This window comes from Crassostrea angulata, chromosome 10, assembly GCF_025612915.1.
Source record: "Crassostrea angulata isolate pt1a10 chromosome 10, ASM2561291v2, whole genome shotgun sequence".
Taxonomy (NCBI): domain Eukaryota; kingdom Metazoa; phylum Mollusca; class Bivalvia; order Ostreida; family Ostreidae; genus Magallana; species Magallana angulata.
In genome coordinates, this window is record NC_069120.1 from 48,979,098 (window position 1) to 48,991,985 (window position 12,888).

The following is a 12,888-nucleotide window of genomic DNA, read 5'->3' on the forward strand; positions in this document are numbered from 1 at the left end:
GTTTGGGACAAAGTATAGCTGATCTAAAACAAGAACAATAACAAGCAAAGGAGCCCCTTATCCCTGCCCCCAAATTAAAGGCAGAGGTGTAAGAATGTTCAGTATATATCTGAGGTAAATATATAAGCTATGGTATTGATATTTAACTGCAGGTGCATCAAACTCTTTTAAATCTAGATAAAGGACCATGGAAATTTGCTATAATGTGCAAGGAGTTATATATCTGTCTTTTATAAAAAACAAAAATGAAAATACTATTGATTTTTCCCCAGTAATTAGAATAACCATAGCAATCCCCTGACAGAGGGGTGGTATATGTGTTGTGTAATGATTTATTGGTAGGCAGAGACTGGGGGAAGGTCTATGTACTGTTCTACTTGTAGTCTCACACCGGAACCATGGGTATATCAGAACTCTAACAGTACACCATAACCAAAATGGCTGACTTTACTATGCTTTATTTTTGTTATTAGAAAATAAGAAATATCTACATGTTGATGATCCACAGGAGCCCCTTAATGAACAGGAGTTGGTCCCTATCAACTGTTGCACATGTACTTACATCTCAGCTTGTCCATCAGTTTCCCTGAGCACATGTGAGAAAGGGCCACCTTCAGGGAAAACACACTCATTCTGCCATAACCTTCTCTGAAATTAATACATCAAAAATTCAATAAGGTCTCTTCTTATAACATTGCTGAAATTTATCTTAATTCACTCTTCATACTAGATATTTGTTTTCCACAATAATGTTAAACAGCAAATCAAAATAATCTCAACCAAATTTTTGTGAGAGAAATGAATAAATGGTCCATTTTGGGTCTCTTTCATTAATATTACATGATAATGCAATTTAACTGGAGAGACAAACAGCATTACTCCTATTGTAATTTTTTGTTCAATTATAAATTTCCGGTAATTTAAAACTATACAGATGCCTCAGACATTACACTTCTACAGCATTAACTATTTGATGGGCAAGTAGGTCCATCCATGAAAATTTGAATAAAACATTTTTTATTGGGGGGGAGGGGGGGGCTATTTCCACATCCGACCCTCTGTCTATTGCCGATTCATTGGCAAACTTTAAATTTCCAGATTATCCTGACATGATATAACACCCATTTCTGAAGCTAATACATCTGTAATCATATTTTTATTTGGTCAAAAAATGAAACTGCAGCAAGTAAAAACTAATGAAAATAATCAAATCATGAAAATTCCTTTTACACACAATTTGACCCTAGATACACAAAGAGTGAATCAAACTTCACCATATTCCAAAATCCTCACAACCAAACCTTATACACCCCAACCCTTTCTTCCAAAACTGTACATTTCACATAACAATATCCTCCCTAGTCAAACATCTTGATATCTTAACTAAACAATCTACACCACCATCTCCCTACTTCAATAATTAATCAAGATCTTCTATCTACACAACTCAAACCCTTCTTCACAGGCATATCCCTATCTACAAAAACTTCCAAATCTACAAATATTTCTCTACCAAGACCTCCTCTTGCCTCCATAAACCTATTTACCAGTACACATATCTCCATGCACTTCTCCGAGTACAACTCCCTTCCTACACTAACTTTTTTTTACAGACATTAACTTCACTTCATTTATCTCATCTTTACTAACACACACTTCTCTACACATACTTCTTTCTCCCTAAACAAATTTCACTACAAAGACATTACCCTTCTTCAACAAATTTCTTTATACAGACAACTCCTTCAGGAATACACAGATCTCTATGTTTATACAAAGATCTCCTTCCTACACAATTTCTCTGTGCCGACTTCTCCCTACCCACTTACACATCTCCATACCAACACAAACTTCTCTACACAAATTCTTTCTTCCTTCATAAACTTCTCTAGACAGACTTTTTCCTACATGTGCAGACTTCTGTATGCAAACCTTCCCTTTTCTACGCAGACTTCCCTACACCGACCTTTCACCATATACAGAAACCTTTTCCTACCCACAAAGCTTTCCCTACATGCAAAAATCTCTTATCGTCTTCCATAAAACTTTTCTACAAAGATCTCTCCCCACCTACACTAAACTTCTTTTTACATAGACTTCTCAATTTTTCCTTACTAAATCTTCTTTACATCACCTTCCAGGTTTAAAAAAGATAATCCATTACTATCCCGCACCTGTCATAGGCTGATATAATCCAGTGTTGTAACATGTTCACACATTGGTCGGCATGGACTTGCTGTGTGGATGGAAGACGTTTATTGAGGTTACAGAACAGGCTAGAGATGATGGCCTCCACGCGAGATGAGTTCAACTCGGAGTCTGGCTCCAATGTGTTCAGTCCATTCTCTCTGAAAGACTCGATGATGTTCCAAATGTCGACCAGGGATACTGAAATCAAACAAGAATGAAATCATCAAGATTTAACATAAATTTTGATGAGCATTAAAAAAATTTTAATTGGTTGACATTAAAACTTGCCTGTAGCAAAAATGCTTATAAGAAATTCACTTTTACAGCCAAATAACTTTTTTTCCCTTTTTCTTAATTTATATACGGTACTCATCACATGTAACAAACTCTGAATCAGAGTTGTGCATTCTTTGCACTTCTCTATGAAGTGTTTTTGTGCTTCAAAAAAGTTTGTGATGAATCTTGTTTGAGGGATTCAAACCTTTAAAAATTACTAGTACATGTGTATAGTGAATGAAGGTTAATTTATCCATAAAGTATTAGTAAAAAAAAATATCAAATTGTCTTCATTTTTCTTAAATGTTAATTTCAATAAATTGTTATTTTAAAGAGATCATTTAAAGTGAAGTCCTTGGAAACAGGTTCCACCGTCACCAAAATTTTTAAATCCCTCAACTCATTCCTCAACTCAAACCCTGTAAAGAAAAGTGCATAAATTTGAGGTCAAACCTCAGATTTGAGGCTGAGTATCGACTTGAGGAAAGTTGGTGACGGCGGGGCCTGAACATTGCTGTATCACTACAATACATTATATAATTGGGCACTTCTTTCAACTGCCAAAAAAAATGTTTTAAGCATTGAAAACCCACCTTAAATACCGGTAATTATAAATTAGCAATGTATTAATTGAAAATTTGTCTCAATTTGACATATCTAGTTATTAGAATCTTAAAAAGTTCCTTCTTCTGCAATTTACAGTCTGAAAACTACAGTTCTCTTATAAATGAATATTTTGTATTGAATATGTACTTTTATAGGCATATTTAATGTTTTAATAAATTAGCTTTATTGGATTTGACCACGCCCCGACCGAAATTATCACCTCATAATAGTCAAAGAATGATTCCTTATTCCTTAAATATTGCAAATTTGTTTTCTACCTGGTACATACTAAATACGGGAAAATATTCACCCAGTTTTATTTTTGCCCCTTTTGCCCACGTTGTCAAATTTTAGACTGGGCAGATTCTTAAGTCCCATATATCATCTCTAATTATATGAACACAACAATCTCTGGGCTAATTCAAGACAGGACAAAACAAATAAAATTTAAGAAGGGCAAAAATAACACTGGGCGAAAATAACCCTGTATACAGTGTATGTTTATAAATTTTATCATAATAGATAGAATAAATTACAGATACAACAAAGTAAATCCAGTAGATAAGATTCCCAGAACTTTGTTATTTTATCCAGTTCTTAGTGCAATACTCACAGTTGGTTTTTTTCTGAATGAATCTCAATTTACAAGCTGTTCGATAGGTGGCAAACCTGATGACATCAAAGTTCTGAGCCCCTAAAACAGAATAAAATAAAACCAATATCAAATTCAGCTTCTCCCAACAAAAAAGGAAACTGTTTTACATGCGAGGAATACTCAATCAATCTCTTCTGTCATGTCCTATTGCATGAGAATAAAAGCTTCATTCAATCACAAAATCCTCGATGAAGGTTTTATTCCAAATAAAAAAATAAATTCCTAAATAATTGTTTCTGTGATAATGTTCCAACGCTGAGTTGATGGAGTCCAAGTTAATTCCTTGCAGGAAAATACCCATAAATCATGACTTACAAAAGGCATAATTTGGTGAGAATATTTTTCTCTGAAATGGCATCTGAAGAATGGCTTCCAATTATAAGAGAGTACTACTGGAGGTGTAAACACATAATTGCTCAATAATTTAGGAATTTTGGAGGGCAATAAAATTAATCAAAAAGTAGTTTGTTTCTGACCAAACTGCATTCAACATTTTTTTTCATATGGACTTCAAAAAAGACTTATCAATTACCATCTCTAACTTTAAAAAAATCTGCTTTATTGCAATAACAAATATCTATTTCATTGAAGAAATTTCAGGTCGACATCAAAAAAAAAGGACAGACATGAGTGACTAATGGCTTAATATAGACAAAACACTGATTCTGCATTTGAGCCCTTTTGTGAGGAAGATTTCTGAGTCACAGACAGATCAATTTGCTGCTTTACACATTTTGTGTGGGGGATAACTAAATAATTACTGACAGACAGATTGATTCAGAAACCCCTCAGTATTTATTCTGAAAAAGCTAGTCACCAATCACTCCAATGAGTACCAAATTCCCAAGAAATTTAAGGATAACATCACTAACCTAGTTCGGATTTAGAATTCAGGGTTGCACACTGATCAATTGATTAATTAAACAGAGATTATGTCAGCTCTTTTCAGCGACTTACTCATTTCCGTGAGGAGTGTTTTGGAGTCGCGGACTGACTTGGTGGTCGGACTTATATCCTCAAGCAGTTGGTTTTCATTATCGATATTCTTCCCATGAACATAACCTGGAAAAAAAAAAATAAGTAATTTACAGACATGATTAGCAGCTACAAAAGGTAAAGGTAATAAATATGTGATGAGCCACCTGAGCACAAAACCCAACTGGATGATAAAATTCAATATTGGTAAACTACATTTAGACACATTACCTCAAGGTTAAATTTCATTAAATGAATGCAACTTCAAAATTTGAAAATCAATTGCAAATTTTTCTTTAAACACATTAGTGTTTTGAAAAATGTTAAATGTTGCATTAAAATGCCAATGATACACGTATCCTATTTGTCAAAATGAATTTTTCAAAGTTAAGGGATGAATATTAAATTCATCTGTCAGTGCAGTCCCTCCATTAACATGGTTTATCACACATTGCTTCATCATTTGATGGTTTTACTTAGTCATCAGTTCAATGAAGCATTTCCAACAGAACTCTCTCAGCAATGAGACAAACTTCCAACGATCAAAACCCACTTACAATTCCACGCTTGGTTAAAACATGTCCACATTTCTGAATGAAACACGAACCAGCTGAATGAAAAAAAATTCTCCAACATGATGAACCACAAATCGAGGTAAGTATCTTATAAAATCCGGACTGTGGTGTTAACAAGCACCGGAGTGTGGAGAGGCTTCAATCTGATTCCTCTCCTGCTCGTAGAAGATGACTCATACATGTCTAGTGACAGAATCCTACCTTGATCTGGCCTCTTTGAAATCAGCCATGACACTGGGGAATTCATAATGCTGTCAAGTGGTCCATGCAGCCTCAATAACAGATTTGTCTTTGCACTTCATTTTTTTCCCTCCCATTCAATTAAAATACGATTTGGAATCATTTTGGTGGGGAAAAGAGAGATGAAATCAATGGAGATGAGGCTTCGGAGAAGAGTTTTAGTTTTTACTTCAAATTTGAATTAATTTTATTTCTTCAACCATAATTTGGACAGTTGATGACTTTAGCAAATAACTGATGTCAAAAGACAGAGGATTTCTCTACAGAGTATTGAAACTCCGAAGATCAATGTTAGTGTAAAAACAAAGTAATCACAAACAGTTCTCTCTTCTTTTGTTCAGACAAAAGAAGAACCAAGGGGGAGTTCTTATACTGCTTTACAAAATCATTGGAAAATGGAAGTTGTCAACATTTGCAGTGGCCCAGCATAGTCCTACCGGGTACATAAGTTTGATGTGTCATATAATTAAGCAGGAGGCCTAGGACTAACAGTTGCCTTAAGACTCCAAATTGATCCAAAGCAAAGCCTTGATGTGGGCTCAAGGGATGTAGGACCTAGAAGTTCATGAATTCTTAAAATTTTCGAATAAGCCCATTTTAATCAACTAATATTTGACATTTTAATGCCTAAAAATTGAATTACCTTCTTACACAATTTTTTTCTTTAAAGTATAATAAGAAAGGGGATTATATAGCCCTCTTTCTTTTTCTTGTAATTTCTAGATTAATAGCTATTTGAGATAGATCTAGATGTATTGAATTTTTCCCTTTTACCCGGTATTTGGTACCAAGAAGATTTAAGATCTTCAGACATTAACTCAAAAATTGATGTAAAATTTCATATATACATCTCTCTCTGTTTCTCCAATGGCCAATGATATAACTTGAAAAAGCGGAGTACTCGATCCCTGTGTTTTGCCATCAATGACAGTTAGGCAGTTACACATCTGATCTGAGACAACATATAATATCAGTTCTTTATTTCTATCAGGCAGGTTTGGGAGGAAAACAAAGACCCAGTGGTGTGACATACAGTACACATATTGATTATCAGAGAAGAACATCTCTCCCACTCTGTGCGGTAATTCTTTCGTATATACATAAACACTGCCAGACAATTTCGTGTCCCTGTCACGGCCGCTGAATGTTCAAGTCCGACCCCGCTAGGTGGGGGATCAATAGCTATGTGGAGCTCATTCCAAAAAAACATATTGATACTGTCACCTACCAGTGCCACCAGAAGAATTAGTGCTGTATCTGAAGATCATTCCTGTATCCCTTATTGATCAGATTCAGTGTTAGTCTGACAGGCATTTATTGTTGATTGACAGACCACATCAGAAACAGAGAACCGAGCATGATTTGTGATTATATACATGTATTATGTTTTAATAGCAGAGATCCTGACACTTTTCCTTCCAGCTTCTAGATTATCTTATAAAGGACCCTGATGAATTATTAAAAATGCAGAAAACTGTATGGTTTCAAATATTAAAACTATATGTACAAAGAAGACCAAAATGCATGAAGAAAAAATAAAGCATGGTCATTGGCCCATCAATATGAAATGAAACCATTGAAGGTCAGTCAAGTTTATTCTTGGGTTATAATCAATATAACCATAATTCAAAAGAGAAACTGTTTTATCTAAATACCTCTTCAAAGAGAAACTAGGCATCCATAGCAGTAAGTTATTGCCGAGATCTTATAGCTCTGTACTGAATGCCTTCAATAACAAAAACAAGGAACAACCTGGAGTCTTCACTGAAATTATATATTGTCCACATATTCATTAATATATGTATAAGAGAATAGAAATGATTAGAACAGCTCAGTGAGAATTAAACATATAAAAAACCACAACAACATTTTCCCACTCTCAACATCACATATACAGGTATACCTCAAAATCAATCAGAAATAACAAGTTTAAAATAAATCGTATACTTTTACCGGCATTATTAATTTCCAAATGCCTTATCAATAACTATATAATACTTGTGAGAGAATAATCATGCATGTCATCATACATGACGTACATACACATAAACAAATATAATGTTCTTGTGGAAATATTTGCAAGGTAAATGAATTTTATGAAAATATTTGTCCATCAAAACAGTGTAGAAGCTTATTCCTGATAAAAGTAAATGGTATTCATGTTTGATGTTTTTTTTTTCTTGCATAAAACTTGTCACCATTAAAACTCTTCAGTAAAAATAAATAAATTAGTAGCCCATAAAATTATCCATATTTACATCAGATGTACCAGGAAATAAAATCTTTCCAACCATTATCGATTACATAACTGATTTACATTCAGTACCTATCCAAGCGTTAGGGACCAGCATATTGCATCATAACAAATGTCATTGAAATATCATGGACAGTATATAGATTTTGTCAGTGTCTCCACCAATAAATGTTTTGCAAACCAAAGGTTATGACAATAAAACACTACTCCATGCAAAACATCAATTTCTGATGCCGAAAAAATTCACTACAGACACATAATAATGATCAGCACATATCCTTTTGCAAAACTTCAATATCTTCTTATTGACCAAACCCTTTACAAACAAGGAACATAAACAAATGCCATTACCAAAACAAAAGGGACCTATTAAACTAATAAAACCTAGTTATACAAGTACTGCCGAAACTCACCATAACATTGGAAGTGCACCCTTCTTACTCCCTGCATGCTAATGGAACTCCTCTACAGACATTATTGACGGAATGCTACTCTAAACTCAGTTTGCAAAAGCCCAAAACATAACTCTGCAAACAGTCAGTGCTTTAAAACGGAACGTGGACAACTCGTGTAACCATTCAAAATGAAAACAAAACATAGACAATGAGATAATCAATTTGTGGAGAAAAGAGCTTCTGAGGAGACGTACACGTAAAAGCTAATAAAAAAAAATTATCACCTTTCTTCTGTTGAATCAATTTCTATGGGCCCCAAATAGACACTGCAACAGTAACACTTACTGCACTATAATGCATGACTAAATACCATTAAAAACCAAGAAAGTTAATTCTGAACCCTCTGGTGCAAATCGCAGCACTGTAAAACAGAATCCCTCTAGACTGCAATCATTTCTTATACAATGTATACCAAAAAAATAAACATGGTTGTCATGACAGAAATGCTTGTAATATCAACTCATCAGCAATTTTTGTGGTTTTGCTTTTTAGACTTTAAATTGTTTTTGAAAACTGTTCATATCAATTACTCTCAGCCATCCATTGGTTACAGATAATGGCTTTGCACAGCACAGTATTGGGAAAATATTCCCTAAAATCGGTGAATTCCTCAGATGTATGGCCCCCAGGAAAAATGATATGTCCATCCCATGAAAGATAAACGAAAGAAGTACATGTATATATACCGGTACATTGAAGCCAGTTATTTCTTATACTTAAACATAGAGTAAATGAGGGTCAGCTTTATCTTAATTAAAATAAGACAACAGTCCAATTTGTAGATTAACTAAGGATGATCGAGTCCCTACACCTTTTGAAAAAGTTTCTCATACAAGCTCAAACATATATATTTCTTAGAGATATGGAACTCTTATAAGCAGTCATTTGACTTGAAAATGACAAAAAAAGGTTCAAGGGGGGGGGGGTGAATAAACTTTATTCAAAATTCATTGCTATTCCATTTCTACAAAATAATGATGACTAGAAACTTTTATAAGTGACTTAACTCTATATAAATCAAATCTTTGTATAAATATTACATTAAGAACTGCCATTGACCTTCGATGGAGGAAGAAGTATGGCAACCCAAAGGCTGTTTTTCAGATGGTTCCCCCATTCCCCCAAAAAAGAAAAAATATTTGGATCCATGCCTGGTCTATATTCAGTGATTGACTGATGTCCCAGCCTCAATAAAAAAAATATTTCTCATTCACTGGAAGATTTGCACATTGTTCTGTTACGTGATCAGTGAAGTTCTGTTCGTTTACAGAGTGATACTTATTGGAAATAAATCAGCAATAAATATTTTAACACAGAGCTTGGATCATCCCAGGAAACAGCTACAGTAAAGTCTACATTCTCCCACTGTAATGCTAATAAATTTATAAATTCTCGACCAGCGGTTTGATACTCTATCTTAGGATCAATATATCTTTTTTTACAATACTGTAATTAAAGCTCCAATGTAATTACATTTATCTAGTTTTCAGTTCCTGCATAACATTCCATTAGCTTCAGAACAAAATCTGCCAAAAATGGTACAAAATTGTCCCTCGAGCTCCTTTCACTGTTTAAACTGCAAGTATAACATGTATAATTAATTTCTTTTGGCATACGGGCTTCTTAAATGAGACAAAATAAAGCCTAATAAGCACGTTGGTTTAAAATAACAGATTAGACTGCATGATCAGCTAAGAAAAGGAAAACAAGAGATGTTTGTGAAACACTTATGCACCCCTCTGTTAGAAATATCTGCAAAGAAAATGAACGGAAACTGCAAGTAATTGGAATTTTTCTATCTCCAAGGGGCATAACTCTGTCAAAAAATGCTCAATCATGCCCAATATCTAACTTGACTTAGATATTATTATGATAAACCTGTATACCAAATTTCGTTTCAACATATGCATCCTCTGCAAAGAAAATGAACGGAAACTGTTGGTGGACCGACCGACAGAGAGACAGACGGACAGCAGCAGAGTAATGTGCCCTCCCTTCTTTGAAAGGGGGTATAATAACGTATGCAGAACAATTAAACTCATAGGCCTACCTATATATCAAGAGTCAAAGTTGTTAACACATCTGATTCAAAAGATCTGAGATGATTCTAAGTTTAAAATGCATTTCACAATAGACAGGGGGTCACTTAAGGTAGGTTAAATATAACAAAAAAATCTTGGGTAGAAAAACCGGGTAATTGACAAATGTGACAGAAGGTCATAATTAAATAAGGCCTGAGTCAATATGGTCGGTTGGACTAAACATTAGGTTTTTAATTAAGCAACACTTGTTAGGAATTTATTTTCAGCATAATCCTCGGCATTAAATTTGAAATAGAAATGTTGATCAATGAGACATAACCTAAAAAGCTTTGCATTGTGGGGATACCAAGAGAGACTGTATAATATATTCTGATGGATTCTGTGAACATCATAAATATACATGTTGCTCAACTTGCAAAGTATAAAACGTTAGTCAATATTAGGTAATATTTTCTATATGGATGCCAAGCTAATAGCTGCCGTTTCTAGTCTGTTGACACAATCGCATTGATTATTTATCATTGTCTCTTAACTGCCTCAACTGTAAAGTCCATCCAAATGAAGCAATTACATTGTAACACTTAATTGTAGACAGCCAGTACATATTGCACTTTTCGATCAAAATATTTTTTAAAAATAAAAGTTCATTTCTAAAAAAAGATTTTGTTCAATATTTTAGCTCCTGAACATTTTAACGTATTAAACTAAAGATATGGAATTGTCACTGCGAAAAAAAAAAATCTTAGGACTTGCATAAAAAAATTCATTTAGGACTCAATTTAGGAATGACCAACAGAAGGTTTTATACATGATGTAATAGATGCACTACCTGTTAGATCATCAAATTTTAGTGTTACAATATCGTGATAAGTATCTGGATATTGAATTTTATTGAGGCTATATATACTATTTGTTTTATCTAATCTTACAATTCATTATGACTGCTGCCTTTCTTTAATATTAAATGCAAGATGGCCTGGTATAATATAAATATGAACTTAAAGTGAGCAAAGTGATGTATCCATGGACAGAGTAGAGCTAGCCATTAGGTACCGGTACAGACTGCTACATTCATGTACACTGTATACCCTGACCATGCACCTTAATTTGTATTGCATATACTGTTAGAGGCAGATCCACAGTATGAACCAGTATTAAACTGACACTATTTGGACCCTACAACACATATACAGCAAATCATTGAGGGTTGTATACATACTTCGCATACAGATTTACCGGTAATTAAAATGCTGGTCAGCTGGAAACCATTTTGGTGATCATGTTTACATAATCAGGAACAATACCTGTACAATGCAGTAAACTCTATGCAGAGAATTCGCTCTCACCTTTATCATGAAGTTCCTGGTTAATATTCTGAATCACAGAGGCAAACTTTGTCTGATTGTAAGCCAGTACCTCCATGCTTCCTCTGTGTCAAACACTAAGCACTCGGCTCAATATGCTGATACATGTACTATAACTATTCCACTCATGCTCTGCTCCAATCACTATATCTCATTAAAGAACCACTGTTCCATCCACAATCTGCAGGCACAATTGTCCCTCATTTTTATCGTAATGATGGTGAAAGTATCTGCCTTTCCATCATTTAATCAACCAATGCAGCCGTCACTCACTCAGGAAAACATCAAAATAGCAGCGAAAGAATCAATTCGAGTTACCTCCCTTACAGGCTATAATACACAACCACCAGTGAATCACAGAAGCAGTCTGGGAAAACTCGCACCCGCACTGAGCCTGCGGTAATTGTGCCGATACATCTTGATCGGAGTACACAAGCGATTATAGGACAGCTGGGCTCTCACTGTGAGAGGGGTATTGATCGGGGTGCCTGACGACCAGCACCTACCCACAGGTACGTAAAATCAACAGTCCCTTGTACTCACATAATTTATTCAGGCATTGACACCGTTCTGCATTAAGAAGTGAATTATTGAGTACCTTAAACGGGTTAAATTTCTGTGTTTTCAGAGGCTGGCATGCAAAGATGATTGCATATTGATTATTAAAAACAAGAGAAAGTCACTGGAGAATTGACTCTCAGATCAATATCTCACAGATAATCTCTAGTTAACGCTATCATTTCGTGCAACACTCGTATAGATCAAGAGAAATTATAGGAAGAGGCCAACATAGTAATCAGCACTACACACATGGATGCGTTACTGATATACTGGCCTGAAAAGAGTAACCCTAATGAAAAATACATGTGATAAATGAAATTATACAGAATTTTGTAGGTTAGCTATTTTTACTGTAGAGTTATGCTAGAGTTGATTCTTATACAGAATGCAAAAATAATTCTGCATTTAAACATGTATAAGTAATAAAAACAAGTGGCACATTGGGTTTTTTTTCTCTCATTTGTTATAATTCTGTCATGTAAACCATACTGTCATGTAACCAATACACATAGAAAGATTGTATGTACAGTAATGTATCTTAATTTGACTGAGCTAAAACATCAATTATACAACTCTGATCAAATCCTGCTTGACTGCTGTTTATCTATATCTAAAAAAGATGCCATCAGCACCATTTAATTAATATGCATTATAATTATGAATAGTAATAAGCAACATCTAAACCCTTAAAAATA

At 34.4% G+C, this 12,888-nt stretch overlaps 1 protein-coding gene across 10 annotated transcripts in view; it reads right to left on the bottom strand.

Moving 5' to 3' along the window:
* LOC128166839 (dystrobrevin beta-like) overlaps nucleotides 1-12,888 on the bottom strand; it is a 49,676-nt gene that overhangs the window by 34,162 nt on the left and 2,626 nt on the right. For 4 of the 10 annotated variants that reach the window (XM_052832253.1, XM_052832247.1, XM_052832249.1 and 1 more), the window contains exons 2-5: nucleotides 4,685-4,789; nucleotides 3,686-3,766; nucleotides 2,175-2,388; nucleotides 563-648 (exon numbers count right to left, since the gene is read on the bottom strand). In XM_052832253.1, coding sequence (XP_052688213.1) covers nucleotides 563-648; nucleotides 2,175-2,388; nucleotides 3,686-3,766; nucleotides 4,685-4,789 — 486 coding nt within the window. Of the gene's footprint in view, nucleotides 1-562; nucleotides 649-2,174; nucleotides 2,389-3,685; nucleotides 3,767-4,684; nucleotides 4,790-5,259; nucleotides 7,024-7,172; nucleotides 7,282-8,184; nucleotides 9,063-11,614 lie in introns of those variants that run through there. The other 6 variants (XM_052832254.1, XM_052832255.1, XM_052832251.1 and 3 more) reach the window with 6 other exon arrangements.